This window comes from Triplophysa dalaica, chromosome 15, assembly GCF_015846415.1.
Source record: "Triplophysa dalaica isolate WHDGS20190420 chromosome 15, ASM1584641v1, whole genome shotgun sequence".
NCBI lineage: Eukaryota > Metazoa > Chordata > Actinopteri > Cypriniformes > Nemacheilidae > Triplophysa > Triplophysa dalaica.
The window spans coordinates 16858618-16870924 of NC_079556.1; the positions used below are offsets into that span (position 1 = coordinate 16858618).

A 12307-nucleotide genomic window follows, 5' to 3' on the forward strand; every position below is an offset into this window, starting at 1 on the left:
TATTTTGTACTGCAGTTTAAGCTTAGGAAACAAATGTTATGGTACAGTTGATGTCAGGTTGTTTAATTTTAGATTGTAAACTGCTTTTTAATTGTTAATAGCCAGAAATTTAAGAAATATCTGTCTTGCCCCCATGTTGAAAATGAACAGCTGGCTAGTTAGGTTTTGAAGCATGTTAGCTGGATTGTGCTGGTTTAAGCTGGTCATGTGCTGGTCCTAAGCTGGTCATGTGCTGTTTTAAGATGGTACTGAGCTGGTTTAAGATGGTCCAAAACCAGCTCAGGACCAGCTTAAACAACCACATGACCAGCTAAGGACCAGCTCATGACCAGTTTAAACAAGCACATGACCAGCTTTAGACAGCACAAACTAGCCACCATGCTTCAAAACCAACCTAACCAAGATATGCTGTTTTTGTGAAAGGGCATTCAAAAAGATAGGACTGTGATATTGCTATGACTAAAATAATAAAGTGGGACAACTTCTGTAATCTTACTTTGTTTAGGATCACCCTTTTAGCCCTCTGTTTGGCCTTGATATTTAATATAATTAGAAGCATTGAAAGGCATCTCATAATAATACAAATTTAAATATAGAACATATCACGAGTGATCATTATATACAAACAAAAACACTTAAGATATTGCTATTAGGGATACTTAAAAATTAGCAAAACCCTCTGGAACCACCCACAACAAAATTGCAACGTGTTAGACGTTCTGGTTGTTGAAGAGAAGAGTAAAGAGAAAACATTTAGAAGGACATATTTATTCACAAGAAAAACAGTGTCATCCCAAGCTGCCATAATAATGTACATTTATACAGTCAGAAGTTCTTTACAAAACAAAACAAAAAAAGGTAGAAAATATTCCATTATGAAACATGACTCACCATACATTGTCAGCTTTCATTCAAAAAAGGTTTGGCATCAGTTAAATCCATGTATATAAAGTATAGTGAATGCCAGCATTATCAAAAATGAAGGCTAGAAAAACAATACAAATCTCATGCAGCATTTTGGAAAGGGCCTGAGAGTGTTTAAAAAGATAAATAAATCAAAGATTGTTTTTTTAATTTGATCTACAAAAGCAATGTTAAATCAAGATGGTAATTCACAGTCTTTGATAGACCAGAGCATGAAAGTTGTTTTGGCAGCTACATATGAAAAAAATGACATTTCTAAAACGTTTGAAAAGTTCTGTACTGGCGTTTTTGACATCAGAGAAATGCAACTGGTGTACAGCAGTTAAACCGGACAATGAGTCACCAATAATAAAATCCTAAAACTGTAAAGAAGGCTAACCAATGAGACAATCATTTTTGCTAAATACTTCCTGGTGCATTTTTTAGGTTGTATACATCACAGTTGCATGGATGCATAGGACTTAGGCTTAGATCTACATACACAGTGTACTCCTTAAAAAAGTTGTGTGTCATTGATAACCTCTCATGGTTTTTGGGTACTGTCTGTTAGGATTCAATTTTACCCTAGTCTATAAAGGTATAGTTTACCCAGAAATTCATAATTCGTCACACTCATATTGTTCCAAACCCTTATGACTGACTTCTGTAGAACACAAAAGAAGGAGATGTTGAGCTGAATTTCACCTGCAGTAACATCCACTTTTGTTTTCCATGAAAAATGCAAGTTTTTTTGACAATGGAAACAGTATAAGGGTGGAAAATGACAAAAAGCATTTTCCTTTTTGGGTAAACTATAGCCTACCTTTATATCAAATATGATATTAAAGTTGTCACAATTTGTACAATTTTTAAGGTTATTCTTAAATCACTCTTTGACTGTATGAAGAGGCTGGCTGACTCTTTTCTGTACCGCACAAATGTCACCTGACCCCACATTAATCATGCACAAAGCTCTTTAATGCATGACATATTCTGTCCAGAGAGAGAGGCTGAGCTAGGCACGTCAGGATACACTGATGAATGCCCTTTGCCAAAGTGTCTATTTAAACGTAAACAGGAACAACAGCTCAATCTGCATTTTAATGAAATACACCATGACACGTCCATTGCAGGCATAATAATGACTACACAATACACAACACGCATGTGTTCATATGATTAGGACCGATTACAAGGCGTAAGAATTAACATTCCTGATATTTTTTGTGTGTTCGTCAAAATGTGTCAATACATTAATATACATTCATTGTGGATGAGCACCTTGTAGGCAAATGCTGTACCAATTTGAAATGTTGTATTATTTTCATAGCACTGAAAATCACTGGTTAAATACGCATTTTCAGTCCAGCTCAAAACATTCAAGGCAACCAATTAGATTGGGCATTATTTTCATGAAAGCTGGGTTGCATCACGTATGATGTTGAGTTCAATTGTTGAGTGACTGTTTATAAAAAAAAGTAGAAAAAACACCCAGACAGTAATTAGAAATAGAACATAAGGCTTATAAGGTTTAATAACAATATGGAGACAGATGATAGAGCAGGAGGCAGAAAATCAGCTTATTGCTCTCCTTTCGCACCCAAAATCATATTTTACACACTGCATGATCATATAAATACACTACACTATACAATACAATAAAATAAAAATATATGGTTTGGTTAGGATATGCTGGTCATAGCACTAGCACCGGTAGAAAAAATAATGATTGACAAACAACCTAAAAACAGTCATATGAAAACGGCACTTTGTGGTGTGGTTGAATTACTCTTCGGTAAATGAGAATGATTCTTTCCCAGGTCAGGAAATGCATCAAAGCGTGTTCGCTTTGCATTCAAGCAAGTCTATACTACACTGTTTTTATGAGGCACTGCATATAACCAGAACTGTTTCTCGTCTCCGGAACGTAACAAGTTCCTACTTCATGCAGAACTCTGTGATCCATCTCATTATTACGATCTTCTTTTGCTTCGTTTTTGTTTTGTAGGAATCGCCGGTCACGCTGCTACATTTCAATATCCTTCCTTTCACACATCCAGGGTCCTGTCTTAATCCATTTCTTCTCTTTCTCGCTGTCCATCAATCACCAGATCCTGTTCTTATACCTCCACCTCACGCGGACCTTCTTGCACATCAGATGCTACGCGGATATCGAAGCAGGTCACCATCATGACGCGTGACTTGCATAGGTTGACACAGTATTCCAGTTCGGCCGTAACCTGCTCCAATGCCTCCAAATACTCCTGCGACTCCTGCTCCAAATCTTGATCCACCTCAACTGTGTAAAATGATAAGTAATGAAGAGTTAATGGGGAAAAGGGACATCAGGTAAAAAGTATTTAAAATCTGTATAATTGAACCAATATAGACATACTGTATAAAGAATTCGGACAATTTACTGAAATTATGTTTCATGTCTAAAATATATATTTTATTATAAGGTTTCTTTTTTAATGTAGCTTTGTTAAAACAAATGTGTGCAAAACTATAATGGCAAACAGTAAATTGTAACCCAAATTGATATCTAGGATAAAAGTATGTACAACGTTCTTACACTCTCCAATCCACTTGCTGGGGTCCATCATTAGTCTTGACTTTGTGTCCTCCAGCTCCTCTTTCAGAGTCGTATATTTATTTTTTAGATCTCTGATCTGCTGCTGTCGTTTCTCAAGAACCTTCATTTTAGTGTTAAAATAAATCAAGCCCTATGAAAAGAAGATGGAAATGTTTAGTTAAAATGGCAATTCCATACCATAGATATTAGACTGTAAGACTGAGGATAAATATTTTCTGACATATACTAATTGGAAATGTTTTTCACGCTGGTATAATGGGGTATTCTCAAAACAAGTTCAATGCTGATTTCTCAAATTGACTTTACTTTGCTCATGACTGTGGCTGTGAAAAAGAACCACAGGATACCAAACTGGAATGGTACTGTGATTTTTTTGAGGTATCTTCTCACTGTCAATTATAGTCTGATTGACTGCAATAATATCACATCCTTGCAAAATAATTAGCGTACCTTTTCAACATCCTGAACTGTCTGCTGAAAGAAAAAGAAAAATATATCAAATCTATAATACGAACAAAAGATTCACAACATGCTTCCACTCTTTTCAATAAAGGGGTTTGTCCTATGGTACATCAGCATAAGCCCCTGGAGGCCCCCTGGGCAACAATACAGAAAGCAGATGATTGAATGTAAATATTCAGGCAGGGTCTTTTGCAATACCTATTTTGTTTAGTAACAGTGGAAGACAAAAGACAAATAGAGGGAAAAAAATACCCTCCCAGATTAATAAATGCATATTCTCTTAACAAATCCCTACCCAAGGTGCTTATGTCCTGAGACATGAGGCAATTCATTCCTTTAATTACAAGTCATACAGGCATGACAACAAATAATTGGAAAATATTTTATCACAATGCATTTTCTTAATGCTAAAGTAAAACTCTCTTTTCTGGATAGCTGTTGGTTACTTAAAATATTCCAATCTAGCTATTTTTACCCTTTAAGAAAACTGTGATCAGAAATATTCAGATAAAATTATTTTCGGACATAAAGCCAGTCAAAACCCTAGGCTGAATATTATCTTTGTACTTTTAATAAGAAGTAGGGCTGAAAAGACCTTCACTAAATTTCAAAACTTTGAACTTTGTGATACATGGATCTACTGATATTGCTCTTCACATATGAAAATCTGGATTAAACCCAGATCAAAGCAAATCTTTAAAGAGAAAAATTCAAGGAAATATGGTCACTGACATCTCGCTTATCAACTCTGCCAACCTACTGCCAGTTATTGTATGATAGAAAGTAGTAGTTCATGAATTCAAGACAAAGTGCTGTGAATCCATCATCTGTTCATATAAATTACCTTTAAAAACTTGAATTGCAAACACATGACTAACATATTTTGCATTACCATCAGGAAAGTAGTCTCAGTAAAAAAAAGAGATATACTGTAAGGTCAAAGATATAAAACTCTTTGTAACCTCATCTGTCTTTTCCAGTCTTCGACGCTGAAGTCGTTCCACATCATCAATCTCATACACCTTGATCTCAAATGGCTCTTTCAGTGGTCCGGACATAGGAGGAAGATCCACCCACTGGCCCGTGGTCCCAGCCTTCGCCAAGGATGAGGTGTCTGGCAAGGGAGCTGGGATGAGACGTCGCCTCTGGAGGCCTTGTGCATTGGGGAAACATTAAAACTGAATAGTGTGTAGTACTACCACTGCTCAATGTTCAAGTCCCAGAATACAAACCACATCAGAGTTGACTGGTGGTACTCACCATTTGACCTCTTCTTCGGTGGTTTGCAGCTCCTTGTGCGACCAGAGGAGGACATCCCACTCTCACTCATGGAGTCATGAGCTGAAGAGGCACTTCCAGTGGCCTCACTGTCACGGATCATGCTTTCATAACCACTGCTTCCACCACTGTGGTAGAACAGTGCAGTTCGTCCCATGGCAGGCGGCAACTCTCCACTTAAGACACTACTATTATCACTTCCATGCCCACTGCTGTATCGCTGGGGTCTTCTTGGGGCTGTAATTTTACTATAAGGAGATGGAAGAATGGGGATAGGGGTAGGCTTATCATCATTAAGGTTAACTCCACTGTCATTGCCACTGTCTGAATCACCTGATCCTCTTGGGTGTTTCCCAGAAGGATTGGTTGTTGCCAACTCACTAACACGACTGTTTGCTGCCCGCATTGCTTGCTTGGTACCCATTATAGTTCCTCTTGTCGATTTACCATTGCCTCCTACTGCTGCTCGAGGTAATGCAGTCTTTCCTGAAGGTGGAAGATTGGAATTCCTTGTTGCAGGTGCAGCAAGACACTTAGTGGATGAGCTTAGGGCTTTGGAGTTACTAGCGGATAATGTACGAGCTTTGTTCGCATTAACAGGTATTGGTCTTGCATTAAGGCTACCTTTGACAAGCCCACTTTTTACGCTGGATACAGGATTTATACAAGGAGGTGGAGAGGTAGCAATTGGAGAAGATGTTGTAACAGGTGATCCAAACCTACTGGCAGATTTGTTTGACTTGCTGTTAAGACTAGCTCCACTGTTCTCTCGACTAAGAGCAGGTCTAGACCCCAAAGATGAAAAACTGTCACATCTGTCTAGAGATATCTGGCTTCCGTAAAGTTGTCCTGTATCACCTCTAGCTCCTCTAGCCTTGAGACTAGTGGATGCTTTTATCAAATTATGGTCTGACTTTAAATTAGATGTTCTTAAACTGTTTGAGTCACCCTTACATAAAACATCGATTTCATCCTCTGAACCTGTAGCCCTTGGTGCTAAAGACTTTCCTGCATCATACGCGGACTTCAAGGCACTTGAGGGAAAGAGGCTTCGATTCTTTTGATCCAAACTGGATTTGCGAACTGGAGGGGGAGGTGGTGATGCACTGCCAGGTTTTGTCGTAGTCTCCTCCTGCTTGCTTGTCCTTCCATTTTTCCCTAAAGAAGAGAACTTCAAACCGCCTCCTGATGAACCAATATCTTGAGCAATTTTGACATCAATGGATGTATGAATGACTGGAACAGTCCCAAGTGTTGTTGCACCTCGTCTGAGCTGTGGCATCTTGCTAGGGTACTCAATCTTCCTGCTGTTACTGGATTTTTCACATCCGTCCACCACCCTTTGGGATTGATTTGACCCCAGTGCCTTGGGCATTCTAGGTACACTACTGCTGTTTGTGCTTGATTTTCTTGTAGGAATACCACTCATTCCATTTCTAACCAGTTTAGAACCTGAATTAGAGGTTAAAGAAGTCTCCAATGAGCTATCATTACGGTGCCATGGATTATCTGGTAGGCAATCTTGCCTTGGTGGCTCACGTCTCCAATTGCTACAGAGGCTGTTTCCACTAATGCTGCTACTCTGGTTTATGGATGAGGTAGGTTTTAATTTCCTGGAAAGACTACATTGGACACCTTGAGATTCTTGCAAGGAATGGGGACTTGAAAAATGGTTGGTATTTGCCTTTGTCAATTTTGGCAAACTTCTGGCAGGTACTTTTGTGGCCTCTGGAGAGGACGGGGACTTGCTAACGGAGAGTTTGCTTGATGTAGCACTGTCGCTGTCTAACTCTGAGAAGCTACAGCCACTATCATTTAAAGAGTTCTTGGGCTCCTTGTGAGGGCTACTTTGGAACATTATTAGAGATTCAAGGTAGAGACTATTGTCTGGGCCACTATGAGCACCTTCAGGAAAGAAAACATCTGTTGACTGGGCACCTTCACTCTCCAGGGTGCATACACTTACTTCACTGAGCCATGAGGTGATAGAAGAACCACAGCTTCCCAATGAAGCAAACTCTTTCTCCTGCGTTGGGGCCACCATTTTAAGGTTTGCATCTGAGGTACTAACATTGCATGTATAGGCATCAAATTCATCATTGATACTGCTAATGATACTAACAGGTCGTGAGCCTGAAGCAAGCGCTTGTAAAGAACAGTCACTGTTGAAACTCACAATACTGGTGGGCCTTCCATTGTCCAAAATATTGCCAATAGACAACTCTTCCACAAGAGTGAATACAAGTTCATCCTCGCCATTTAATTCCACTGGCTGCTGGAGGGTCACAGTTGTTCTCAATATGTCTTTGTCCATACATTTTTCCCTAAGGTTCGACACTGGAGTCCTTGGGATAAGATGATGGACCCTGAGAGACGAGTTCCCATCTGAATCACTTCTTTTTGAATGGCTCATTCCAATTGGTGGTATCCTTGTGGCAGACTTTTCTTCTGTTTCACTACTGATCCTGGCAAAGTCTCTTTGTTGTGGTGGTGGGGGAGCAGGCTTGGGTAACTGTTTTTTATTATAAAATACTTTTTCCCTAACCACAGGCTCTGAATTATGGGATGCTATACATTTACTTTGTTTTCCAGGAGTGCATAGAGCTATATTGTCTGACATTTGCAGTTTTTCACCATCTGCACTTGTCCTACATAAAATCTCAGACATGTCTCTCAGATCTTTGTCTGATGTGGTAGGACTTTGCCACTTGGAATGTTCGACATTAGACTTGTGTTTTGGGCTGCTTGGCAGTTTACTTTCTACAGAAATTGCCGTCTTGGAAAAGCTGTCCTGTGTTGTTGAAACTGGAACAGAACTAGATTCTTCTTTTAATTTGGCTGCATCACGCTCCATTTTAGGGCTTGCAGAATTTCCTCCAGACTCTCCAACAAAAGCTGTAGGTTCCTCACTCCCATCGATACATTCCAATCGCTCCTGAAGCTCAGCAAAGGTGTTGCATTTGAAGTGATCATGGTCAACTGGTCCTTCTTTACCTCGTTGCTTACGGTTCAGAGAAGGTATGATAGGAACAAAGGCCGGAGGACCTTCATTGTCGCTAAGTTCTCGATCAGAAATGGAAGCTCCACTGGGGCCAACGTAAATGACAGTATCACATGATTGCTCGCTGCTTGAAGAATAGTCAGGATCGCTGAGAAATGATGGTAGATCTGGGTCAAGGGCCACAGTTCGGGGATGAAAAGGACGCAAGTGTGGTGGTCGACGGATCCTTCCCTCGTCACAGGAACTTTCCCCTCCAGAAGAACTGGATGCATACTTCACAAAGACAAAGACTCAGTCAAACAAATATACAAAAGATCTTGATTAATGTTTTAATGTGCGTTTAAAAATGAAGTAGTCTCTTTGAAGTAGTCACATCATGTAAGCAAGCACTTTTTTATGTATAAATGTTATTTTGAATGAGGCTGTATTCTAAGTAATTAAATAGTAAACCTTCGATTTCTTTTTCCTCATGCGATGGATTCGAGAGGCCAACTGAATAGTGGTGAGAGATTCTGCATAATTGACAGGGGAGTCAGAGATGTGGGCAATCATGGTTGTCCTACAGTTGATGTTCCCCAGGGAGTCCCGCAGTAACATTGTAAGCTTGCTATCCCTGGAAAAATGCATTACAAATACATTTTCATTGTCAACATCATCACAAGTTGATAGATTGTCAGCAGAAAATAGACTGTTTACACATACACAGAGAGAGCCAAGCCATGTAATGTTACCTAAAAGCACATAACTGCAGAAAGTCACACTGTATACTCCCAACATGATATTAAAGCATACAAAGTCACAAAAATGTCTATATTGCAATACTGCCAAATATGCACATCGCCAGGTTCTAAATTGGTCAAAATGTAGATATATGTGATCATCTTTAAATGTCTGTCTGTTTTATAGCTTTTTTAGATCAACATGCATGATTCATCTATGAGCTCAGCAAACTGTAGATAAACACTAGTGCATCAGCCAAAAAATTAACTTGTCAACACGAGCTCAAGTATGAACTTGCAGCTGGCAGGTTTGATTATGTGCATGAATCCTTCTCCATTACATCTTTTATGGAAACACCATAAACCAAATGCAGATGTCTTCAGGACTTCATGCACCAGACACGTACTGTATGCTTTCACAAATATTTTAACTAAAGATGCTAGTGCTTATTCAATCTAGCTAAACCTACAAGCAGTAGGTGACTAGTCTTAAACATATTTGCATTTGAAAACAAAAAAAATCGATAAGATGTATGCCTCTTTACCTATATGGAACATGTTTGGCTCCATTGGCCAATGCCAGTATGACGTTGCCCAACGCTGTGAGAGACAGACACAGACCGCCTCCTCCGTCCCTGCTTTTACTCAGCACCTTCTCACAGCTTCCCAGGTCAACGAGATGCAACCTGCTCCTACCACCAGACACTGAAAAAAGCAACAAAAAAGCAATGAACACTTAAGATAATGTGATCTGTTACCCCAACATCCAGGTGTACTTGAACATTGTATTATATACCAATACACAACTAGCATTAAAATAAATTGACATCTTTGATAGAAAATTCTGATGAAATGCTTTGTATTATCATTAGGGCTAAGCTTATCAAATCTTGCAGCCTTGAAAACATGAAAATTAGCATTTAAAGCACAGCTAAACCTCCTCCCAGCAAAAAATTACTCACATATGAGGTGTAATTCCAAAGTTTCATTCTTCTGAGCAAAGCAAACATCTTATTAAAACAAAGCACAGTTGACCGGCCAAATCACCTGAGTATGGTTAATGCCCCATTCAAAATACTCTCAAGTTTAACAATCCATGTAACAGAAGGTACAAACACACTGACAACCCTACTCATCACTGATCTCACTGACAGTCTGAGATACTGCCTGCGCAGTTATAGCATGTCGCAGACACTCCCACACAGAGGTGGTGTCGGGTAGACATATTAATAAACCCCCCAGAGAATACCTGCAGCTGACAAGACTGTGTATGATTTATTTACAAGTAAGACAGCTTGCTATGATTCAAACTTGGAACAGCCCGGCATAGTTAAACATCTACATTCATACTATGCTCAATCTGTGACATAAATATACACGCGGAGCTGGACTAAGTCCAGGTGATGTGTTGTCCACTCACTATGTGCCTATGTACAAAACAGACTGTTGTAATGAACTCAGAAAATAGACAACATTTGAATAGTGTGTCAATCTGGGTGAGACATGCACAAAGATGACAACATTGTTCCAATGAGTCTATCCTGAGCTACAATGCCAGTACATGTTCACAATGTTCTACAAGCTTGCTCATGTTTTTCAATGACTTTTAGTTAAAATGCTAGTTATATGGGAAAATATTCCCTTAAAATTGTTGAGGAGAAGGAAGAGCAGATAAGCACAAAGTTTACATTGCTTTATAGTGTTAGTGACTTTAATGTTACAAAGTTACTATTACAGTGCCCTTACAATTACATTTATGCAGTGTGTAATGTCGCTCTGTCTGTTGCAGTCTGCCAAGTTGTAAAGCCGAAAGTGAACGAATAACAAAATTTGTGGCTTGGGAAAAAAGGAGTCAACTCTGAATCACACGAAGGAGTCGTCTATCGTTCAAATTTCAGTTCCGTATGAGATTTGCGTCACTGTATAATGCCCGGTACCCGGTAGACCAATCACAGTAGAATATACAATCTGACCAATCAGAGTAGGCTGACAGAAAGGAGGGGATTAGACAGATGAATTGTTGAACGAATCATTTGAGATTCAGTCAAGAAGTAAGGTAATATTAAATGCCTATTATAAGACAATGAAAGTGTTTTTACACCTTGTATGTATGTAAACTTGTTGTTGGACACTCCATAAACCAAAGTGGGACCTTAAAAATCACACAAAATAGTTACTCTTTACTAAAAATGTATTAAATGAAGAGTAATATAAATTATATCCAATTGTTACAACTTTGGTAGTATTATAATAAGGTTATAATAATATGGTTTCTGCCAAATGGCTAACAGATAACATAGCAGAAGGGAGTGGACACTCAGAACACACCACGGCATAAATGGCATAAAATAACACTAAAAATGTCCACTCATCTTGTACAAAGGTAAATCTGTGCTGAAAATCGAAACACACTGTTATATCATGGGGCCACACAAATGGGCTTAATGATGATATGGAAAAATACCATAAATTAAAACCACATCATACATTATATTGTTCTGTCTGTGAAATGCATGTTTGACAAATAGCATGCTCGATGAAGCCTTTTTAAGACGCTTCCACGCTAATTCAAGTGTTTTGAGTTGGTGACCAGCAAGCACAGCTTTTACCTATGCAAATTAGCACTGTGATGGAAGGGTAGCAGGTACCTCTACACTATGATTAGAGCTGTTAGCTGCTCATGAATTATTACAGTCTGTTAAAATTCCCATTAAGATTTAATGAAGTGGTCAAGGCAGACATGATTGATTTCCCTCCTTCCATGATGGAGTGAGTGGCAAATTAAAGAAATTCCAACTCTCCGAGTTGGCATGTAATATTCCAGCGATTACATTAATGAGCTGAAGATGTATTTTCCTTGCTCTGGAAAATGAGGAGGGGGAATGGGAATTAAAGCAGACTGAGTATAATCGATTATCTCCACACAGAGGCTTCAAAAAACATAGAGTATCACTTAAGGTACGACGCAGCACAAACACATGACTTACTTCCACCCTTGCCGCTCTTCTCCATGCGGTACTGGTAGACATGTAAGGTAAAGAGCATGTGAGAATTGCGGCGGTCGTCTTCGTCTGCATCTGGTCGGTTGGTGCTACGTGCCGCGATGGCCGCGTCAAGAAACAGGGCAGCATTCTCAGCAGTGGGAGCCCGTAGCTCGCTCTGGTTCTGAAGCTAGAACATTAAAATGGAGAAAACAGAATGTTTAAAAGTGTGTCACTTTGTATACAAACTAATGGTACAGTAAATATTATGATACGCTTATCATGAAAATTCATATTTTTATATGAATTTGATACTTTATGTCATTCTACCCAGCTCTAGCTGCAGGTGGCAAAAGACATCAAGTAC

At 39.1% G+C, this 12307-nt stretch overlaps 1 protein-coding gene across 3 annotated transcripts in view; it reads right to left on the minus strand.

Moving 5' to 3' along the window:
• Positions 1 to 794: 794 nt before the first annotated feature.
• The window catches only part of kif26ab (kinesin family member 26Ab), a 72860-nt gene continuing 61347 nt past the window's right edge, over positions 795 to 12307 (minus strand). For 2 of the 3 annotated variants that reach the window (XM_056768371.1, XM_056768374.1), the window contains 8 exons: positions 11947 to 12130; positions 9505 to 9664; positions 8691 to 8853; positions 5222 to 8513; positions 4924 to 5114; positions 3950 to 3973; positions 3479 to 3629; positions 795 to 3202 (listed from right to left, as the gene is read on the minus strand). In XM_056768371.1, the coding sequence (XP_056624349.1) occupies positions 3024 to 3202; positions 3479 to 3629; positions 3950 to 3973; positions 4924 to 5114; positions 5222 to 8513; positions 8691 to 8853; positions 9505 to 9664; positions 11947 to 12130 (4344 nt within the window). In that variant the 3' untranslated portion in view covers positions 795 to 3023. The remainder of the gene's footprint in view (positions 3203 to 3478; positions 3630 to 3949; positions 3974 to 4923; positions 5115 to 5221; positions 8514 to 8690; positions 8854 to 9504; positions 9665 to 11946; positions 12131 to 12307) is intronic. The other variant, XM_056768373.1, reaches the window with a different exon arrangement.